Raw genomic sequence first — 16,415 nt, 5'->3', positions numbered from 1 at the left:
GGGTGCGCAGAAGCGGCGATGGGCGGCAGCAATCCCCACAGCCTGAAACAGCTGATTGGCAGTATTCCAGAAGGCTGATCCAACCGCCAATCAGGCTGTATTGAAGCTGACTAGGTGATTTGCTGTTTGCTGCAAGGAGACAAATTGCTGGAAGGCAGAGGCAGATTTTTTTTTTCTTGTTCTCCTCCCCAAAAGTAAGGTGCGTCTTATGATCTGGAGCATCTTATAGTGCAAAAAAGATGGTAACTAAACTTGTGATAACTTATATACATGTATGGCCCCAGTTAATCTACTATTTATTTATTAATTAATTTAATGTATGTAAATTTACTGTTTAATATGTTTTGTATTTAAAAATCAATAAAACTCACAGATAAGGACTGAGCTAGAGTCCCTCTCATACCTGCCTTTTGTCTGAAATGAGCTCTTTGCTTTTGGAACATGGCATATCACAAATTAAATCCAGGTTACTCACCATCTAATCTAATTTGCTGCACTGGCAGACTAACGTATCAGAAAAGGGAATTTTTTTAATCCAACCAGTGACATATTCATGCTTGCAGAAATGGTAACGAATGTGTACATAATAAATTTCTTTTTATTTTTATTCAAAAATAGTTCCTGGGATATTTTACTTATAACAGAAATATACTAGGGTGAAGCAAAAAAAAAAAAAATCCGAAAAAAACCCTCAAGATTTTGTTCTTACTGGCTATGTTTCCTTATCTCTGCCAAATATGATGCTTCCTGCTATCAAATTCACTTTTCTCCAATTATAACAAAAAGAAAAGAACATACACTATCACCGACTGATGTGAACTTTCCTACAAAGTACTATTTCAGTGTACCTTAAATATGTTTTTATTTACATCCTAATCTCACCATAATTTAGAATAGATATTATTTTCCTATTTTAGACTAACTGAGCCTTTAAAAACATACAAACTCAAATATTTACCATTAAATTATTAGCACTTTCCACATCTTTGTCCTGTCTCTCTTTTACCAGCCTCTGAAAACTATTGATTTGTCTTTCATTTAAGGGTGCCGTTTCAAATCCTTCCAATTCCAACTGAGTTGCCAAAGACTGAATTAATGAATCTCGGGTTCTAATATGCTGCTGGTAACGATCTGCCTGTAACTGAAGACGACCTTCACAGAAAAAACAGAATTTAAACATATACAATGTATTCAAGATTTTACAGAATTCTTGATAAGATTCAAAAAAATGTAAAAGTTATTTACATGTAAATAGAAAAAAACTCCACTATTGGTAGTTGTCTAATCATTGAGTAAAGTTAATCCTGTGGTATAAAACACCAACAATTGGCTGACTCTGAATTTTTTTGTTGCAATTAATTAACAAATAGTAGTTAATTAATTCCAAAGCTAGCATACTGTGGTGAATTACTGGTTTCTTGTACCTCAATGGAGGAGTACGAGGCATAGGCCAAGAGAGATCTCATATGATATATTAATGAAACACAGTTCATGTGTGTGTGTATATACATTATAACTGTTAAGGAAACTGGACAATCAAGAAGGAAGATACAAACATCCTTTTTAAAGTAACCATACACACATTCCTTGAAATGCAACGTAACAGCTTTAATATATGAGTTGTGGCAAGGCTATGATTGTTATTCTTAACAGACTGACACTGTGTTTATAACTAGAAAGGATAAAAAGTTATTGTTAGGAATATAAGTCACCTAACAGGTATTTGGGTTAGAAATATATAAACCAGGATAAACATTTTAAAACTGTATCTTTAAGAAAATGCAAAACTGTAATTAGGTGTGGTTTCTCAAATGGCCATAAGATGGAGCCAGAAACCTGGTTTGTCTTAGTCTTAGTCTCAGAAGAGAGTGTGAGTCAGTTTCTGTTTCCTTCTGTTGGAGAGTTTTGCCGTTCCTTCTAATTGACTGCTATTCCTGGATTTGATGTAAGTCTGATACTGAACTGTTTTTGACACTGGACTTTGTTACTGAATTACCCCTGGACTAAAAACTGACTGATCTTACCTGTGAATGATTTTGGACTGCTTATTTTGAACTTTGCTTAAACTTTCTAGAAGTAAAAACCTACATTTACTGTACAGTGTATCTGCGCGCTGTGTATGCGTATTATTCAAACACTACTCTCAAATACATCTCCTTGTATGCGCTCATTCTCCTAACGGGGAATTACCTCAACAGTTACTGTAGCATATTTCCTCAAGCCCTCTCAAGGTGTGAACTCTGCAATCGATTCATCATTACAAAGCAGAGATTGCCACAATAATAATAATAAACATTTCATTCTTACATGAGGAATAAAGCAATGGGTATCTACAAGTATAAAGAGGCATATGTATATTTCTCTCTTACACACACTCACATAAATATTATATAAGTAAGCATGTAGATAAATAGTTTATTACATAATCAATTCAACCTGAGTTCTTATTCCAGCTCACCATAATCCTCAGGTAATTGAGGAGAAAGCTGATTCTGAATTTTTGTTGTTGCAATTCCTTCTTATCTCTTCTGAAATCTTATGTGAATAATGGACATTTAGGGAAAGGACTAGGATCTCAGTTACATGGTCACAGTGAAAATGATGCAGTATTTGATTCTATCTATTTTCTATTTCAAATATGTGTAACTTTAGCTGAGTTGAGAAGCACTGGCTGCTGAGTCACAATCATAATCTGTTTCAGTGTGAGTGACAATTTAGGTGGCGATCCTCTTTTACCAAATTATGATTTAAGTTAGCAAGTCAATTAAATTGGTGTTAGAATGGACTGTATCCAAAAGACGTAACTGAAGAAATGACAGAGGTTTGACAAATTATTTGACAAGATACAAATGGTATTGAAAGTAGATTTATAAATGACAGGCCAGGAGAATGACTTAGGAAAGGATATTCTATTGGATTTACAAAAGAAATTGGCTGAGGTTTTAAATTTTCACAGGCAAACACAAATGACAAACCATGAAAGTAACCTGGATTTTTTTCCTTACTGGATTTACTAAAGAGGCTCATAAAAGTGCAACTATGTAAGATGGGAGGGGAAAAATTGAAATAAATAAAATCCTATGACAACATTTGAATGAATTAAAGAGTAAGGCTTTTAAAAGTAAAAGGAAGGATTGTAAAATTGGTTTATTTGATCAATGTTAAAACAAGATAGATTGTTACCTCTGGCAACCCTTTATGAACTTTCTGATGACACTAGGATTGAAAGGATGACGTTTCATGGATGTGTTCATAGATAAGAGATGAGTTGATGACATAAATGTTTGTAACCTTAGAGGTGAAGCATCACTAAATTTATGCTTCTTGTGATCAAGTCTGGAAGTCACTTCTTCATATATTACTTTTTATTTATTATACTTCTTTCTTTCTTCTCTTTTTCCTTGCATTTTACTCCTTCCTTCTATTCTTTTTAAGCTTAGTTTGTATTAGATTTTACTACTATAGTCAAATTTTACTTATTAAACAAATTTATATTATAGAGTCACACAGTGCAGGTTATAAAATATCCAAAGCAAAAAACTAATACAATCCCACCTCTTGCCCGCTCCAAAAACTATCATTTGATTTTCTCTGTATCAGCCTCCATCTTAAAGGTCTTCTGGAAAAGTAACAAGTTGGAGGGGCAATCTTATCTCTGGGGGAATTATATTAATTCCAACGAGAGCAATCTACCTCTTTTTCTTTTTCAGACCCTTTATCTTGGTCCCACCTGATTTCCCTAATAGATGGAGCCCACAGTATGCTCTACCCTCCTGCAAGTAGATTTAACTGGCAGAGGCAGTCCTTCAAATAACCTGGTGCCAAGCCATGTAGGGCTTTAAAGATGACCAAGCAACACTTTGAAGAGCACCTGGAAGTAGTTCAATAACCAATGCAGCTCTTGCAAAAATCTTAACAGAAATTATATATAAAAGGAAAGAGAAGAAAAGAAAATACTGGTATCAATTTTCATTATTAACCTACATTAAAATGTTAACAAAAAGATACCTTGTTCAACTAATAATTCTGATTTTTCAGTATTAAATCTTAGGAATTCTTTGTTTACTGCCTCCAATTCTCGCTGACACTCTGTTAACCGCTTCTCCTTTTCTTTCACAGTTTTCTGATGGTTTTGATACATTCTTCTAAGTTGCTCATCATTTCCTTGAAAAACCTAATATTATAATGTAGGATAAAAACATTATTTTACAAATATCTTATTATTTTTCAGAATAGGAGTCTTGCAAAGGCCAAAGAATATGTGATACAAAAAGCTATATGATTATGACTGCCTTTCCTAAACTAAAAACTTACCGTATATACTTGAATATAAGTCAACCCAAATATAAGCCGAGGCACCTAATTTTACCACAAAAAACTGGGAAAACTTATTGACTCGAGTATAAGCCGAGTTTTTCAGCACATTTTTTGTGCTGAACCCCCCCCCTCGGCTTATACTCGAGTGAGATTCCCTCTGAAAAAAAAAATGGTGTGGAGCTCCGGAGCTTGGCAGCCGCTTCCCTGCTTCCCTGTTTCCTTTGCAACTTGTAAGCATGGGGGTAATCGGAAGCAGAAAAGTTCTTGCATGAGGATATATTGATTTTTCTTTATTTAACTGTTTTTAGGGGGGAAAGACCCACCGTCATGTGAGAATGCCCAGACACGAAATCTATCTGCCTGAAAATAAGTGTGTGTGTGGGGGGGGTTTAACAGAGGGAAGACATAGGGAGAAGGCAAAAGCGACGGAAGATCCTTCAGGGGAAACTGAGGGGGAGACTCACCCTTGGTCCAGCTGAGCCCCCTTCCCCGCCCCTAAGGAAGCAGAGGCAGCCAGCAAGGGCAGGCAAGCCCCGCTTCGCAGACTCTGTCCGTCCATCCTCGCTCCCACCCACCCACCCAAAGCCACAAAGTCCCCCAATCGCTCAGCCCAGAATCGCCCTCCCCTCAGGGGGCAGCAACGACGCCCGGTGTTTCCTGAGACAAGAAGCTCCGCTGTGCAATGAAAGCGCCCTGGCTCTAGGCTCAGAAAACAACGCGAGCCGAGGTGGCTTCATTTCCTCAGTCCCAGCTGCTTTCAGTCCGCTCGGGAGGAGGAGGAGGAGGAGATGGTGGCGGCGGCTCGCGTTGTTTTCTGAGCTCTAGGCTCACGATCTCAGAAAACAACGCGAGCCGAGGTGGCTTTGTTTCCTCAGCCCCAGCTGCTTTCAGTCCGCTCAGGAGGAGATGGTGGCGGCGGCTCGCATTGTTTACAAGTTGCAAAGGAAACAGGGAAGGAGGGAAGCGGCTGCCCAGCTCCGGAGCTCCACACCATTTTTTTTTTCAGAGGGAATCTCACTCGAGTATAAGCCGGGTGGGGGGGTTCAGCACAAAAAATGTGCTGAAAAACTCGGCTTATACTCGAGTATATACGGTAATCTACCAGTCTGCATTGTTGCAATGAAGATTGAGAAATACTGTAGTGGACTGGGAAAATGTTAACCTTTTTCTTAATCTAGGTTTCATATCAGTTCCTAATGTTCCTGTACCACCTACTTGTGGATTTGCAATAGTAATAACAACTGCAAGAGGGATGACTGATTATAAACACAACATTTGCTGGGAACAAAAATCTAACTTTTACCATTGGGTCAGCATAACACACGCAGTAGTCCTGATGTTACCTAGTTTGGGTAAGGAGATGTCTGCAAGAAAATAACCAAGTTCAGAGAGTACCAAGGACCCCACATTTCAATCCTGAGCTACAAATATTCTCCTTTATAAATGCAGTTTAAATATTCCTCTTCATGCAAACATGAACAACATAAACAAACCTTCTCCATTTTTTGTTGCAGGTCTTGATTATCCTTTTCCATCTGTTTTCTCCGACTTTCCAGAGCTTTGCTTTCATTATCAAGTCTCATGACTTTTATAAGGTTCTGTTCTATTTCCATCAAAGAGTTCTGAGAAAGGAATAAATATTTAATGTAAGGATGCCACATAACAATTAGGAGGGATGATAAAACAACTTTGTAAATAAACTCCTTAAAGGAATTAGCCACTTGGGCCCTAAGGAAGGATGCAAGCAAAGCTCTCTCCCATCTTCAACAATGGCATTTTTAAAGTGGGCATGGAGTTCAGGCTGCCATCTATTTGGACATTAAGACCCAACTTTCAAATATCCAATTTTTTTTTTTAAATATTCAATTTAATGCTCTCTTCATGTTCTTTCATGGTTCATTAATTAAGCACACCTTTAAACTAGGCTGACAATTTGGAGTCAGCAAACAAGCTGCAATAAACAGATTCAAGTTGCCAGCTGAGGACACATCCATTTAATCAACATATTATACAGATAATAAGTCACCTTTAGAGGCTCTAGTTGGTTTTCAATATGTCTGACATTTTCTTTGGAGGCGGCTAACTGAGTTTCCCTGCTAGTTAGCTGATTCTGGATCTCTTGTGCTTTTTCTTTATTCTGCTTCAAGTACTTCAGCTCCACCTGACATTCTTTAACTCTCTGCCCTTGTTTTAGACGCACCTGGCGAAGCGTTTCCAAAGCCTTAATATACCTTTTGGGAAGAAAAATGTATGTGATTTTAAAAATACCCGTAATCTGTAGAGAACCTTTTATTAATTGACATTAAAGATTATTTGACTCATTTTAATCCTTTACTCATTCAAGAAACCACAAATAAAGATTACCTTGTTGCTGAAAAGATCTCATCAAATTTCTGTTTCAGAGCCTTTCCTTCACTTAGAGGCCAGTTGGAATCTTCTTGATGGCAGAAAATGACATTATTAAGTACAGACTTAGAAACTCCAAGGGCAGCAATCATCTCTCGGTCCATTTCTGCACACTTGGAGCTCAGACTGACTTTCTCTCCATGCCTGCATGAACACAGGCACAAAAACACAGCAAGTGAATGATTAACATTATACACACAATTTACTTCTCTTTTTCTGTTACTCCAAATCAGTATTTGACTGCTGCAACTGCCTGAAAAAATCCTTGCAATTTTCTTGGCAAAGTTTTGGCAGTGGCTTAGCATTGTCTTTTTCCTACAGCTAAGAGAGAACAAATGGCCCAAAGTAACCCCATTGGCTTCATGCCTAAGGCAAGACTAGAACTCATGATCTTTTGTGTTGTTCCATATATTTCATGACTATTTGACTTATTACATTATTCTTACATTTATTGTTTTCCAATATATAAGGACACTACAGTTCTTTTCAATTTCACAGAAGAAAAACATGCTATTATATTATTTGTTCAGTTAAATTAATGTAACAGGAAAGAAGAGGAAGCATTAATTGAAGTACAAATAAAATAAATATATTTAGAAAGGATTCTAATCACAACTTGGTACAAGCTTTTGGTGGTATGTAAAAATAGAAGGTACATCTATACTTTGTTTTCAGACAAACAATTGCACTGATTGCACTGATATAATCACAAAATTGTATTAAATTAAAAAATATGATTGTTCACTCACTTTATTCTTGTAATTACTCCTTCAAGAGTTTTAAATTCTGTCTTCTTTCCTTTCTGAGAACATACCATGGATCGCTGGACGGCAACAAGCTCTCCATTAACATCACGAAATTGAAGTCTTATTTGAGCTCTGACATCTGTTTCATTGGCAACCTTCCCCAATGGAAAATAAAATTTATTTTTATTTACAGGTCCAGGAAGATCAATAGTTTCTTTGCCTAAATCACCTCTTTAATCATGTTTGTTTATAATAAAAGTGGAGGCAGAGATTTAAAAGTTATTTTCTGGATCATGGACATTGATGATGAACTGAATTTCTACCAGAGTTGAGGGGTTCTTTTCATACAGTTTTGAGAGACATAAGGGAAAGCATAAGGACAAGAAACTGAAGCAGGTATTTCTACTGCATGAGAAGAAAATCATTAATGTTTGTTGCATGCAAACGTGTATGAAAAAACATTCCAAGGAAGGCCAATAAGTTAAGAAAAATAATAAGGAAGTTGTCATGAGAACAGAATCATCAAAGCACTAACAAACATTTCAGCAATCAATTACAAAAGGACACATTGCTTGGATCTGTACATATACTATACCAAACACCAATTAAAGAACTGGCAGCTATGACTTTACATTCCTGTGTCTATAGTAATATTTGTATATTTTTCCAATGTATTTATAATGCAGTTATTTTCTTATCATATAATTTAATGCATTGCCTACATTTATGTTTTAGCATGCTCTTTAAAAACACTGTATCTTCTGGCACAACACAGAAAATAATAATGGTCATTTTTCTTGAAATAGGGAACTACGAATTCCTCATCAACTTAATCTACACACTGCAATTTACTGGCCAAACAAACTAGCAACCGCAATACTTACTTTTGGATCGTGGACAAATGAATTTCCTTTGCTGCCGGGTGGGAAGTCCCCAGTACAAATATATTTGAGGCATTCTATGATAGTCTAATGAAATGAAAACAAGCATCAGAAATATATTTAATGACCACTAAATGATTATGTCTAGATGAGCAGATTTAAAAAGTACACCCTCTCATGTATTATTTTCTCCAACTTCTCCATATGTCTAAGAAACTACAAATATGGAGCTCTGCTGATCACTTCTATTAGCAGGAATTCCCACTGACATTGATTTGTACAAAATTGCAAGACCCTATGCATCTAACACAAGCTGATGTCTTGTGTATATTGTCAAACAAAAGAGAATGATAACAAAATGTTTAAATTTAGTTCTTTGAAAGCATCCTCCTGTACTGAAAGAAGTATCTCACTATTTTCCACAGTCATGTTCTTTGTTGTAAAATACACTATCAAAGTACAAAAAGAAATAAATAAGAAACACAAACACCATGGTACTGTTAAAAATCTAGACCCACTCAAAATTTCTGCTAAAGGAGGTGCAAGTAGATTAATCTGAATGAATTCATTTTATTCAAGAATGAAATGCATGTCTGCTATGCAGTCATGTTTTAAAACATATTTAGTGTTGTAATTAACCTGCTCATATACACTATGCATGTGATGAGAGTTTATTTATTGCACCAGTAAAATATAAGTAAAACGTTAATTGGTTTGTTACTTTAAAAAGAAAGCACTCACAAATTTAAGAGAAGGAAGAAAAAGAGATGCTCAGGTGACAAGACAGGATAGGAAAAAGAAAAAAGAAGTAACCAGTGGGATGGGGAAGAAAAGAAGGGATTTTGGTACTTCTTGTGCAAATTAAACAATCTGTAAATGAGTACATAGAAGTTTTTGTGATCTATATTTTTAAAGAAAATATATATCCTATACAATTTGTTTTTTCAGTATCATTGTTAAAAAGAGTTATATTTATTTGTAAGGAGCTAATATTTAAGGTATATGAAAAACAGAATACTTTTTCTGAGAGATAATCCCCAAATTTTGTTATTTATTTATTATTCTTTTGGGACATTTATGATAAGATTTTAAAATATATTTATTCCCACTTTTGAACATTGGGATGGGTGATAAGAAATGGGTGGTATAGTTGGGTGGTATAGTTTATTTTAAAAAATTAAACCCACTTGAATCTTACCGTTTTTCCAGCACCATTTGGGCCCACCAAAATAGTTAGAGGATTAAAGAAAGTGATAACTTGTTTATCTTTATCCTCCACACCAAAGCTCCTTACTCCAAGAATGCTCATTTTATCAATCTTAGACATCTTTGAAAAATATTCTTCTTTCCACTAGCAGTAAACTGTATTCAAACTACCCTGTAGAGTAATAGTTAAATAGAATAAAAAAGGTCAGTTTCAGTTATCTTTCTTCTAGATAAGGCAAACAATATTCCATATGTAATTTGCTTAGGACATTTGCGCATAAATGTCTAAATATAGAATTAAAAGAACAAAACATTGGTAAATATTTCATCCACAATTTAAAAGGCAGACTAGCATAAGGGTCTAAACTATTGATCCATAAACTAGATGACACTCAAGCTCCCACCTCATTACTATGGTATGTAAAGAAATGGATGGAAAAGTTAACACCAAGGAAGTTGCAGAACATGCATAACTGCAATACCATCTCCCTGGCATGGATTGTTAATTTTTGCTGCTGTTGCTTTCATTTGTAACTATAATTGCTTTGTATCATCTAAAGTTGTTTCGGTAATTGAAGCTGTCTATCCAAGTAACTCCAAATGCTTATGTAGCAACACAGTTCTTTTAATTCTGTTCCAACAGATTCACATCCTCTTTCTTACATTCACTTTCATTCATTCTGTTGGGAGATTACTTAGGGTCCAAGATTTCTTCATACTGGATTTTTGCTTTCCTTTTCTATATTCAATCTACTTCCATTCTAGTTTCTTTTACTTCTTCTCTTTTCCTCCATGTCCATCTTTTCCAACATCCATTAACATAGTATTTGAAAAATAGTGTATCTCATATTTAGAATCTCTCAGCACCTCTTGTATTCTTCATTAATTCTCAATTATTTCTCAAAAATTATAATATCATACACTTTTAAATAAATGTGTACATATGATACACAAAACATGCTTAAACCATATATTAAGATTTAGGTTATTATTGAATAATCTTCATATTTATTTGGTTTTTTACCTCTACCCTTAAAATGTACTTTGAAAAGACCTTCAGAAATGAAAGGGGGTAAGAAGGCATCCAGAAATACATGATCTTGTTAAACGCAAAAATGTGTACTCCAACATTGTTAAAAATGGAATTATAGAAGGAGTATATGTTTAACTGAGGGGTGTTTGGATTTTCCTTATTTTGTGATCTATAATTCTGGAATACATTGAAATTGCTATTAAGACAATTGAAAACCACTTCTTTATAAGTTTTTTTTTAATCTTTCTTTTCTTTTTTTGCATCTTTTTTACATATTACTTTCTTTTCAAAATTTGTAGTTTTTCCTCTTTTAAAAATATTTATTATGCATATTTACATACATACAGATAGTCCTTGACTTACAACTGTTCATTTAGTGACCGTTCAGTTACAACAACTGAAAAAAAGTGGCTTAAGACCATTTTTCACACTTATGACCATTGAAGCATCCTCATGGCCACGTGATTTACATTCAGATGCTTGACCACCGATTCAAATTGATGACGGTTGCAATGTCCCCAGGGGTCATGCGATTCCCCCCCTTTTGCAACCTTCTGACAAGACAAGTCAATGGGGAAGCCAGATTGACTTAACAACCATGTTACTCACTTAACAACTGCAGCGTTTCACATTTTAACAAACAGGGCAAGAAAAATCGTAAAATGGGGCAAAACCCACTTCACGCATTTCTCACTTAGCAAGAGAAACTTTGGGCTCAATTGTGGTCGTAAGTTGAGGACTACTGTATTTGTGCGTGTGTGTGTGTGTGTGTGTGTGTGTATGTATGTGTGCATACACACACACACACACACAAGCATTTCATGTATTCATTTATTTATTTTTAAACACATCACTGGAGCAGCATTAGAAGAAGCATCAATGCAGGAAGGGATAGGAGGAGGAGGAGGAGGAAGATTGCTGTTGCTTCAAAAAGAAATCCTGATTTGGCTGATGAAGGGCACAGCTACCTCTCTAGCAATTTGTTCCACTGAGAAGATCTGCCTGCATCGCTGTTTCTGATTAAAAGAAAAAACAAAACACCAAAATGCGGGATGGGTGGGAGTGGGGGCGGTGAGACATAAGCCAGTGTAAAGGGCAGGAAAGCAAGGAATCCCATTCTGGCACAAAACCCCCAAGCCCCCACCACAGCGGCTTCCCGTTCTTAGCTCAGCAATTCCTTTACGGCAAGATGCCGCCCCCGACACCCCACATCCCCCAGTGTGGTTCAGAAGCCGGGGTGAGCCCTCCCGAGAACCCAGCACCGCAATTCCGGAGGAGGATGGGCCCCTCCGCGCGGGGGTGGGCGGGGTGGGGGACTCCCGCTTTCCGCGATTGGGAACTTCCCATGCCGCAGCGAGACGGCTCGAGAAGAAGGACGTGTGTGTGGGGGGGGGGAACCCTACTTTTCTTGGGGGCGGGGAATGGGGCGCAGCTCTGCCAGAGTGGGGAGGAGGAGACTCGGGGGGTGGGAGGGAGAGGCACAGCGATCTCCGGGGCCGCAGAAGGGAAGGTTTGATATACAGCCTCGCGCAGTCGAATCTTGCAAGAGAGAACTTACCGCCTTGATTGACACGCCTGGCCCACCAACGGCGTGCACGGGGGGGGGGGCGTGTCTGACGGAGAAAGGGCACTGGAGCGTGAGGGGTTTCGTCTACCGCCCGGCCCGCAAACCCGGCATTACTTTCCCGCCACCGCCGAAGAAACGTCATCGGTATGACGTCACCAACTTGCGAGCCAAAGAGATAGTCAAAGTTGAAGAGTGTCCTCAGCGAACCCGGAAGAGGAGGAGGAAAGGCAACGTAGGCCTGAGCTCGCTGGGAAATCATGACTAGTGACATCGAGTGTCATTTCTACATGTTTTTATCTCTCGGTGCCTCGTCCCTGCATGTGACAGCCTGCCGACTAGGAACGAGGAAATCGCTCCAGGCTTATACAGTGTACTTTGAGAAGTTTAGCCAATGCCGTCAGAAAGGGTAGAGTAGGATATTAGACAGCCTCTAATTGGCCTTAAAGGCCTCAGAAGCTAAACAGGCATGATTTGATTAGCCCATGGATGAGGGAAATCGTAGGCTAGGCTGGGAAGTTAAAAAGCATCTTGGAAAAAATGCTGTGGTAAACCACAATACCTGGGCTTTCCAACCGTGGCAACTTTACGACATGTGGACTTCAACTCCCAGAATTCCTTAGCCAGTGCATGTTGGCTGAGGAATTCTGGGAGTTGAAATCTGCAAGCTGTAAAGTTGCCAAGGCTGGAGACACACACCCCTGCAATACACTATATGGGATCAATAAGTTCCAAATATGTCAATCCAAGAGCAAACCTTGAGAAGAGGGATTATTTTGCTGTATTTTGTTTTTTTAAACAAAAGTTAACTGCAGAGGATAAGAGTTCTACATATACAGGTGAAACTTGAAAAATTAGAATATCGTGCAAAAATTCGTTTATTTCAGTAATGCAACTTAAAAGGTGAAACTAATATATGAGAGAGACTCATTACATGCAAAGCAAGAAAGTTCAAGCCATGATTTGTCATAATTGTGATGATTATGGCTTACAGCTCATGAAAACCCCAAATCCACAATTTCAGAAAATTAGAAGATTGTGAAAAGGTTCAATATTCTAGGCTCAAAGTGTCCCACTCTAATCAGCTAACTAAGCCATAACTCTTGAAAAGGGTTCCTGAGCCTTTAAATGGTCTCTCAGTCTGGTTCAGTAGGAATCACAATTATGGGAAAAACTGCTGACCTGACAGTTGTGCAGAAAACCATCATTGACACCCTCCATAAAGAAGGAAAGCCTCAAAAGGTAATTGCCAAAGAAGTTGGATGTCCCCAAAGTACTGTATCAAAGCACAGTAATAGAAAGTTATGTGGAAGGGAAAAGTGTGGAAGAAAAAGGTGCACAAGCAGCAGGGATGACCGCAGCCTGGAGAGGATTGTTAGGAAAAGGCCATTCAAAAGTGTTGGGGACTTTCACAAGGAGTGAACTGAGGCTGGAGTCAGTGCATCAAGAGCCACCACACACAGACGGATCCTGGACATGGGCTTCAAATGTCGTATTCCTCTTGTCAAGTCACTCCTGAACAGCAAACAACATCAGAAGTGTCTTACCTGAGCTAAAGAAAAACAGAACTGGTCTGTAACTCAGTGGTCCAAAGTCCTCTTTTCTGATGAGAGCAACTTTTGCATCTCATTTGGAAACCAAGGACCCAGAGACTGGAGGAAGAATGGAGAGGCACACACTGCAAGTCCAGTGTGAAGTTTCCACAGTCTGTGTTGATTTGGGGAACCATGTCATCTGCTGGAGTTGGTCCACTGTGCTTCATTAAGTCCAGGGTCAACCCAGCCGTCTACCAGGAGATTTTGGAGCACTTCATGCTTCCTTCCGCAGATGAGTTTTATGGGGATGCTGACTTCATTTTCCATTAGGACTTGGCACCTGCCCACACTGCCAAAAGCACCAAAACCTGCTTCAATGACCGTGGGATTACTGTGCTTGATTGGCCAGCAAACTCGCCTGACCTGAACCCCATAGAGAATCTATGGGGCATTGCCAAGAGAAAGATGAGAGACATGAGACCGAACAATGCAGAAAAGCTGAAGGTCGCTATTGAAACATCCTGGTCTTCCATAACACTTCAGCAGTGCCACAGGCTGATAGCTTCCATGCCATGTCGCATTGAGGCAGTAATTGCTGCAAAAGGGACCCAAACCAAGTCCTGAGTACATATGCATGCTTATACTTTTCAGAGGTCCGATATTGTTCTATGCACAATCTTTGTTTTATTGATTGCATGTAATATTCTAATTTTCTGAGAATGTGGATTTGGGGTTTTCATGAGCTGTAAGCCATAATCATCACAATTATGACATATCACGGCTTGAACTATCTTGCTTTGCATGTAACGAGTCTATCTCATATATTAGTTTCACCTTTTAAGTTGCATTACTGAAATAAATGAACTTTTGCATGATATTCTAATTTTTCAAGTTTCACCTGTAACCTTGAGTTTAGGTCAGGGAAATATGAGGAAGTAGTTTTTCTGTGGGTCACTGGAATTCCAAGCCATTTTCTCCCAATTTGCCACAAGCGTTCCTTCCCCAGTCTGAAATATGAGAGATGGCCATTCATCTCATGCTGGAACTGAGGTATGCAATCCGATGCTCCTGCTCCTAAAAAAAATTATTCCATCTAGCTCAGGGATTGGATACTTTCAGAGACTTGGATTAGTTCATCTGCAAGGCATCTTCCACATCAATCACAAAATCTGCATTGGCAAGGAGGACAGGACAATTGTTAATAGCAACCTTTTCGGGTTTTTTGAAAAAAATCTTCAATTATTAAGTGAGCACACTTGTGGAATTATTGCTATTTGGGGAGCATGGGCATGACGATAAATTGTAACATAGACACACAGTTCCAAATCCATCACACTGACCATGACGAATGCCATCCTGAGGTGTTTAGAATTCTATTTTGGGGCAGGAGGCAGCCTTTCCAGCCTGTATGGCTCTCAACTTTTTAGGTTCAAAAGAAAAACCTGCAGGGACACTATTACTAGAGTTGCTTTTAGATAGCAAGATGAGCAGCATATAAAATTAACAAATAAAAAGAATAAAAAAATAAGTAAATAATTATACTGTATGGGAGTGGAACCCTACGTAATCTGAGTCCTCAACTTATATGGTACTAAAGATGTCCACCCAAATATAGTTATGGTTTTTCCCCAGACCATTTCCACAACCAGATAGATGAAGGCAGAAGAAACACAGAGCTGTTCCCATTTTCTGTCCATGAATACAGTTCCTGAATTGCTTAAAGAGGCTAAGAACACACTTGCCAATTCTGATAAACTTCACTGTGTATGTGGAAATGATACAGCTTTGTCTGCTTGATTTTATATCTCTTCTGATAAACTAGACATAAATATTTAATCTAAGGACTATAATGTTTCTTTCGGTGTACCAGCTAATGTTAATCAGCAGGAAGTTTTAACATCATTACTTTTTAGATAATGACACTTAGAAGTATTTCAATGACTAGATTAAAAACAACAAAAGCAATAAGCAAAATACATGATCCAGCAAAACTGCTCAGCTTTTCCTTGGTGTATTGGTTTTACTCTCTCAACAATTAGAATGTTGCAGTTTGCATTCTACATTCTGAATATCAAAATGGACAATATTAGTTAAATAATATGAAACAACAGCAGAGGGCAGTAATTTAGAAATGCCAGCCATATGTTGGAACCAGCAGACGGCAGTCCACTGTTAAAAATCAAATTTGCCAACCCAGAAAAGAACACTAGCTCTCCCTATCATTTCCTCATTCACCCAAGTTTATTCTCATATGCACGGCACAAAAATAGCTACAGGGCAGCTAAGGATTATGTATATAGTGCAATTTTGTCTGATTTGGGGAGTTTTAATAACAGAAAAAAGGCTGATCACCCAGCACATGGGCTGTTCTGAGACATAAACAATGTAGGTGGTTTAGGAATGAACACAAAACATACATGTATGTTCTTGAGCAGAATTACTAGGAAGAAAAAAGGACCTCACTGCTTCGTTTATGCTGGCATCCAATTATAGGACATTGTTAGGAACAGTATTGTAATTCACTGAATATATGTTTCAGGCACTCTCCAGTTTTAGTGTTATTCTCTATTTTATTTATCCTATTGTACTCTTTCATTTGCACCTGTGAGTTTGTGATGTATAAATACATACATGAACATATACATATATATTCATCAATATGAATATATTGATGTATGTATGTATTCTGATTGATGGGATTTGTAAATGATTCAGAGTGGTCATCAC

General features: G+C 37.8%; 1 protein-coding gene across 3 annotated transcripts in view; it reads right to left on the bottom strand.

The window, feature by feature from the left end:
• RAD50 (RAD50 double strand break repair protein) overlaps positions 1 to 12,304 on the bottom strand; it is a 58,123-nt gene extending 45,819 nt beyond the window's left edge. Inside the window, exons 1-10 of one of the 3 annotated variants that reach the window (XM_087924431.1) lie at positions 12,148 to 12,304; positions 11,558 to 11,605; positions 9,549 to 9,728; positions 8,354 to 8,437; positions 7,473 to 7,624; positions 6,682 to 6,867; positions 6,344 to 6,548; positions 5,811 to 5,939; positions 4,009 to 4,174; positions 959 to 1,152 (exon numbers count right to left, since the gene is read on the bottom strand). In XM_087924431.1, the coding sequence (XP_087780557.1) occupies positions 959 to 1,152; positions 4,009 to 4,174; positions 5,811 to 5,939; positions 6,344 to 6,548; positions 6,682 to 6,867; positions 7,473 to 7,624; positions 8,354 to 8,437; positions 9,549 to 9,677 (1,245 nt within the window). In that variant the 5' untranslated portion in view covers positions 9,678 to 9,728; positions 11,558 to 11,605; positions 12,148 to 12,304. The other 2 variants (XM_087924430.1, XM_087924432.1) reach the window with 2 other exon arrangements.
• Between the last annotated feature and the right edge of the window lie 4,111 nt (positions 12,305 to 16,415).

Source organism: Pseudonaja textilis, chromosome 2, assembly GCF_049901715.1.
Source record: "Pseudonaja textilis isolate UNSWEBS1 chromosome 2, rPseTex1.2, whole genome shotgun sequence".
NCBI lineage: Eukaryota > Metazoa > Chordata > Lepidosauria > Squamata > Elapidae > Pseudonaja > Pseudonaja textilis.
This window is presented reverse-complemented; position numbering and strand designations above follow the sequence as displayed.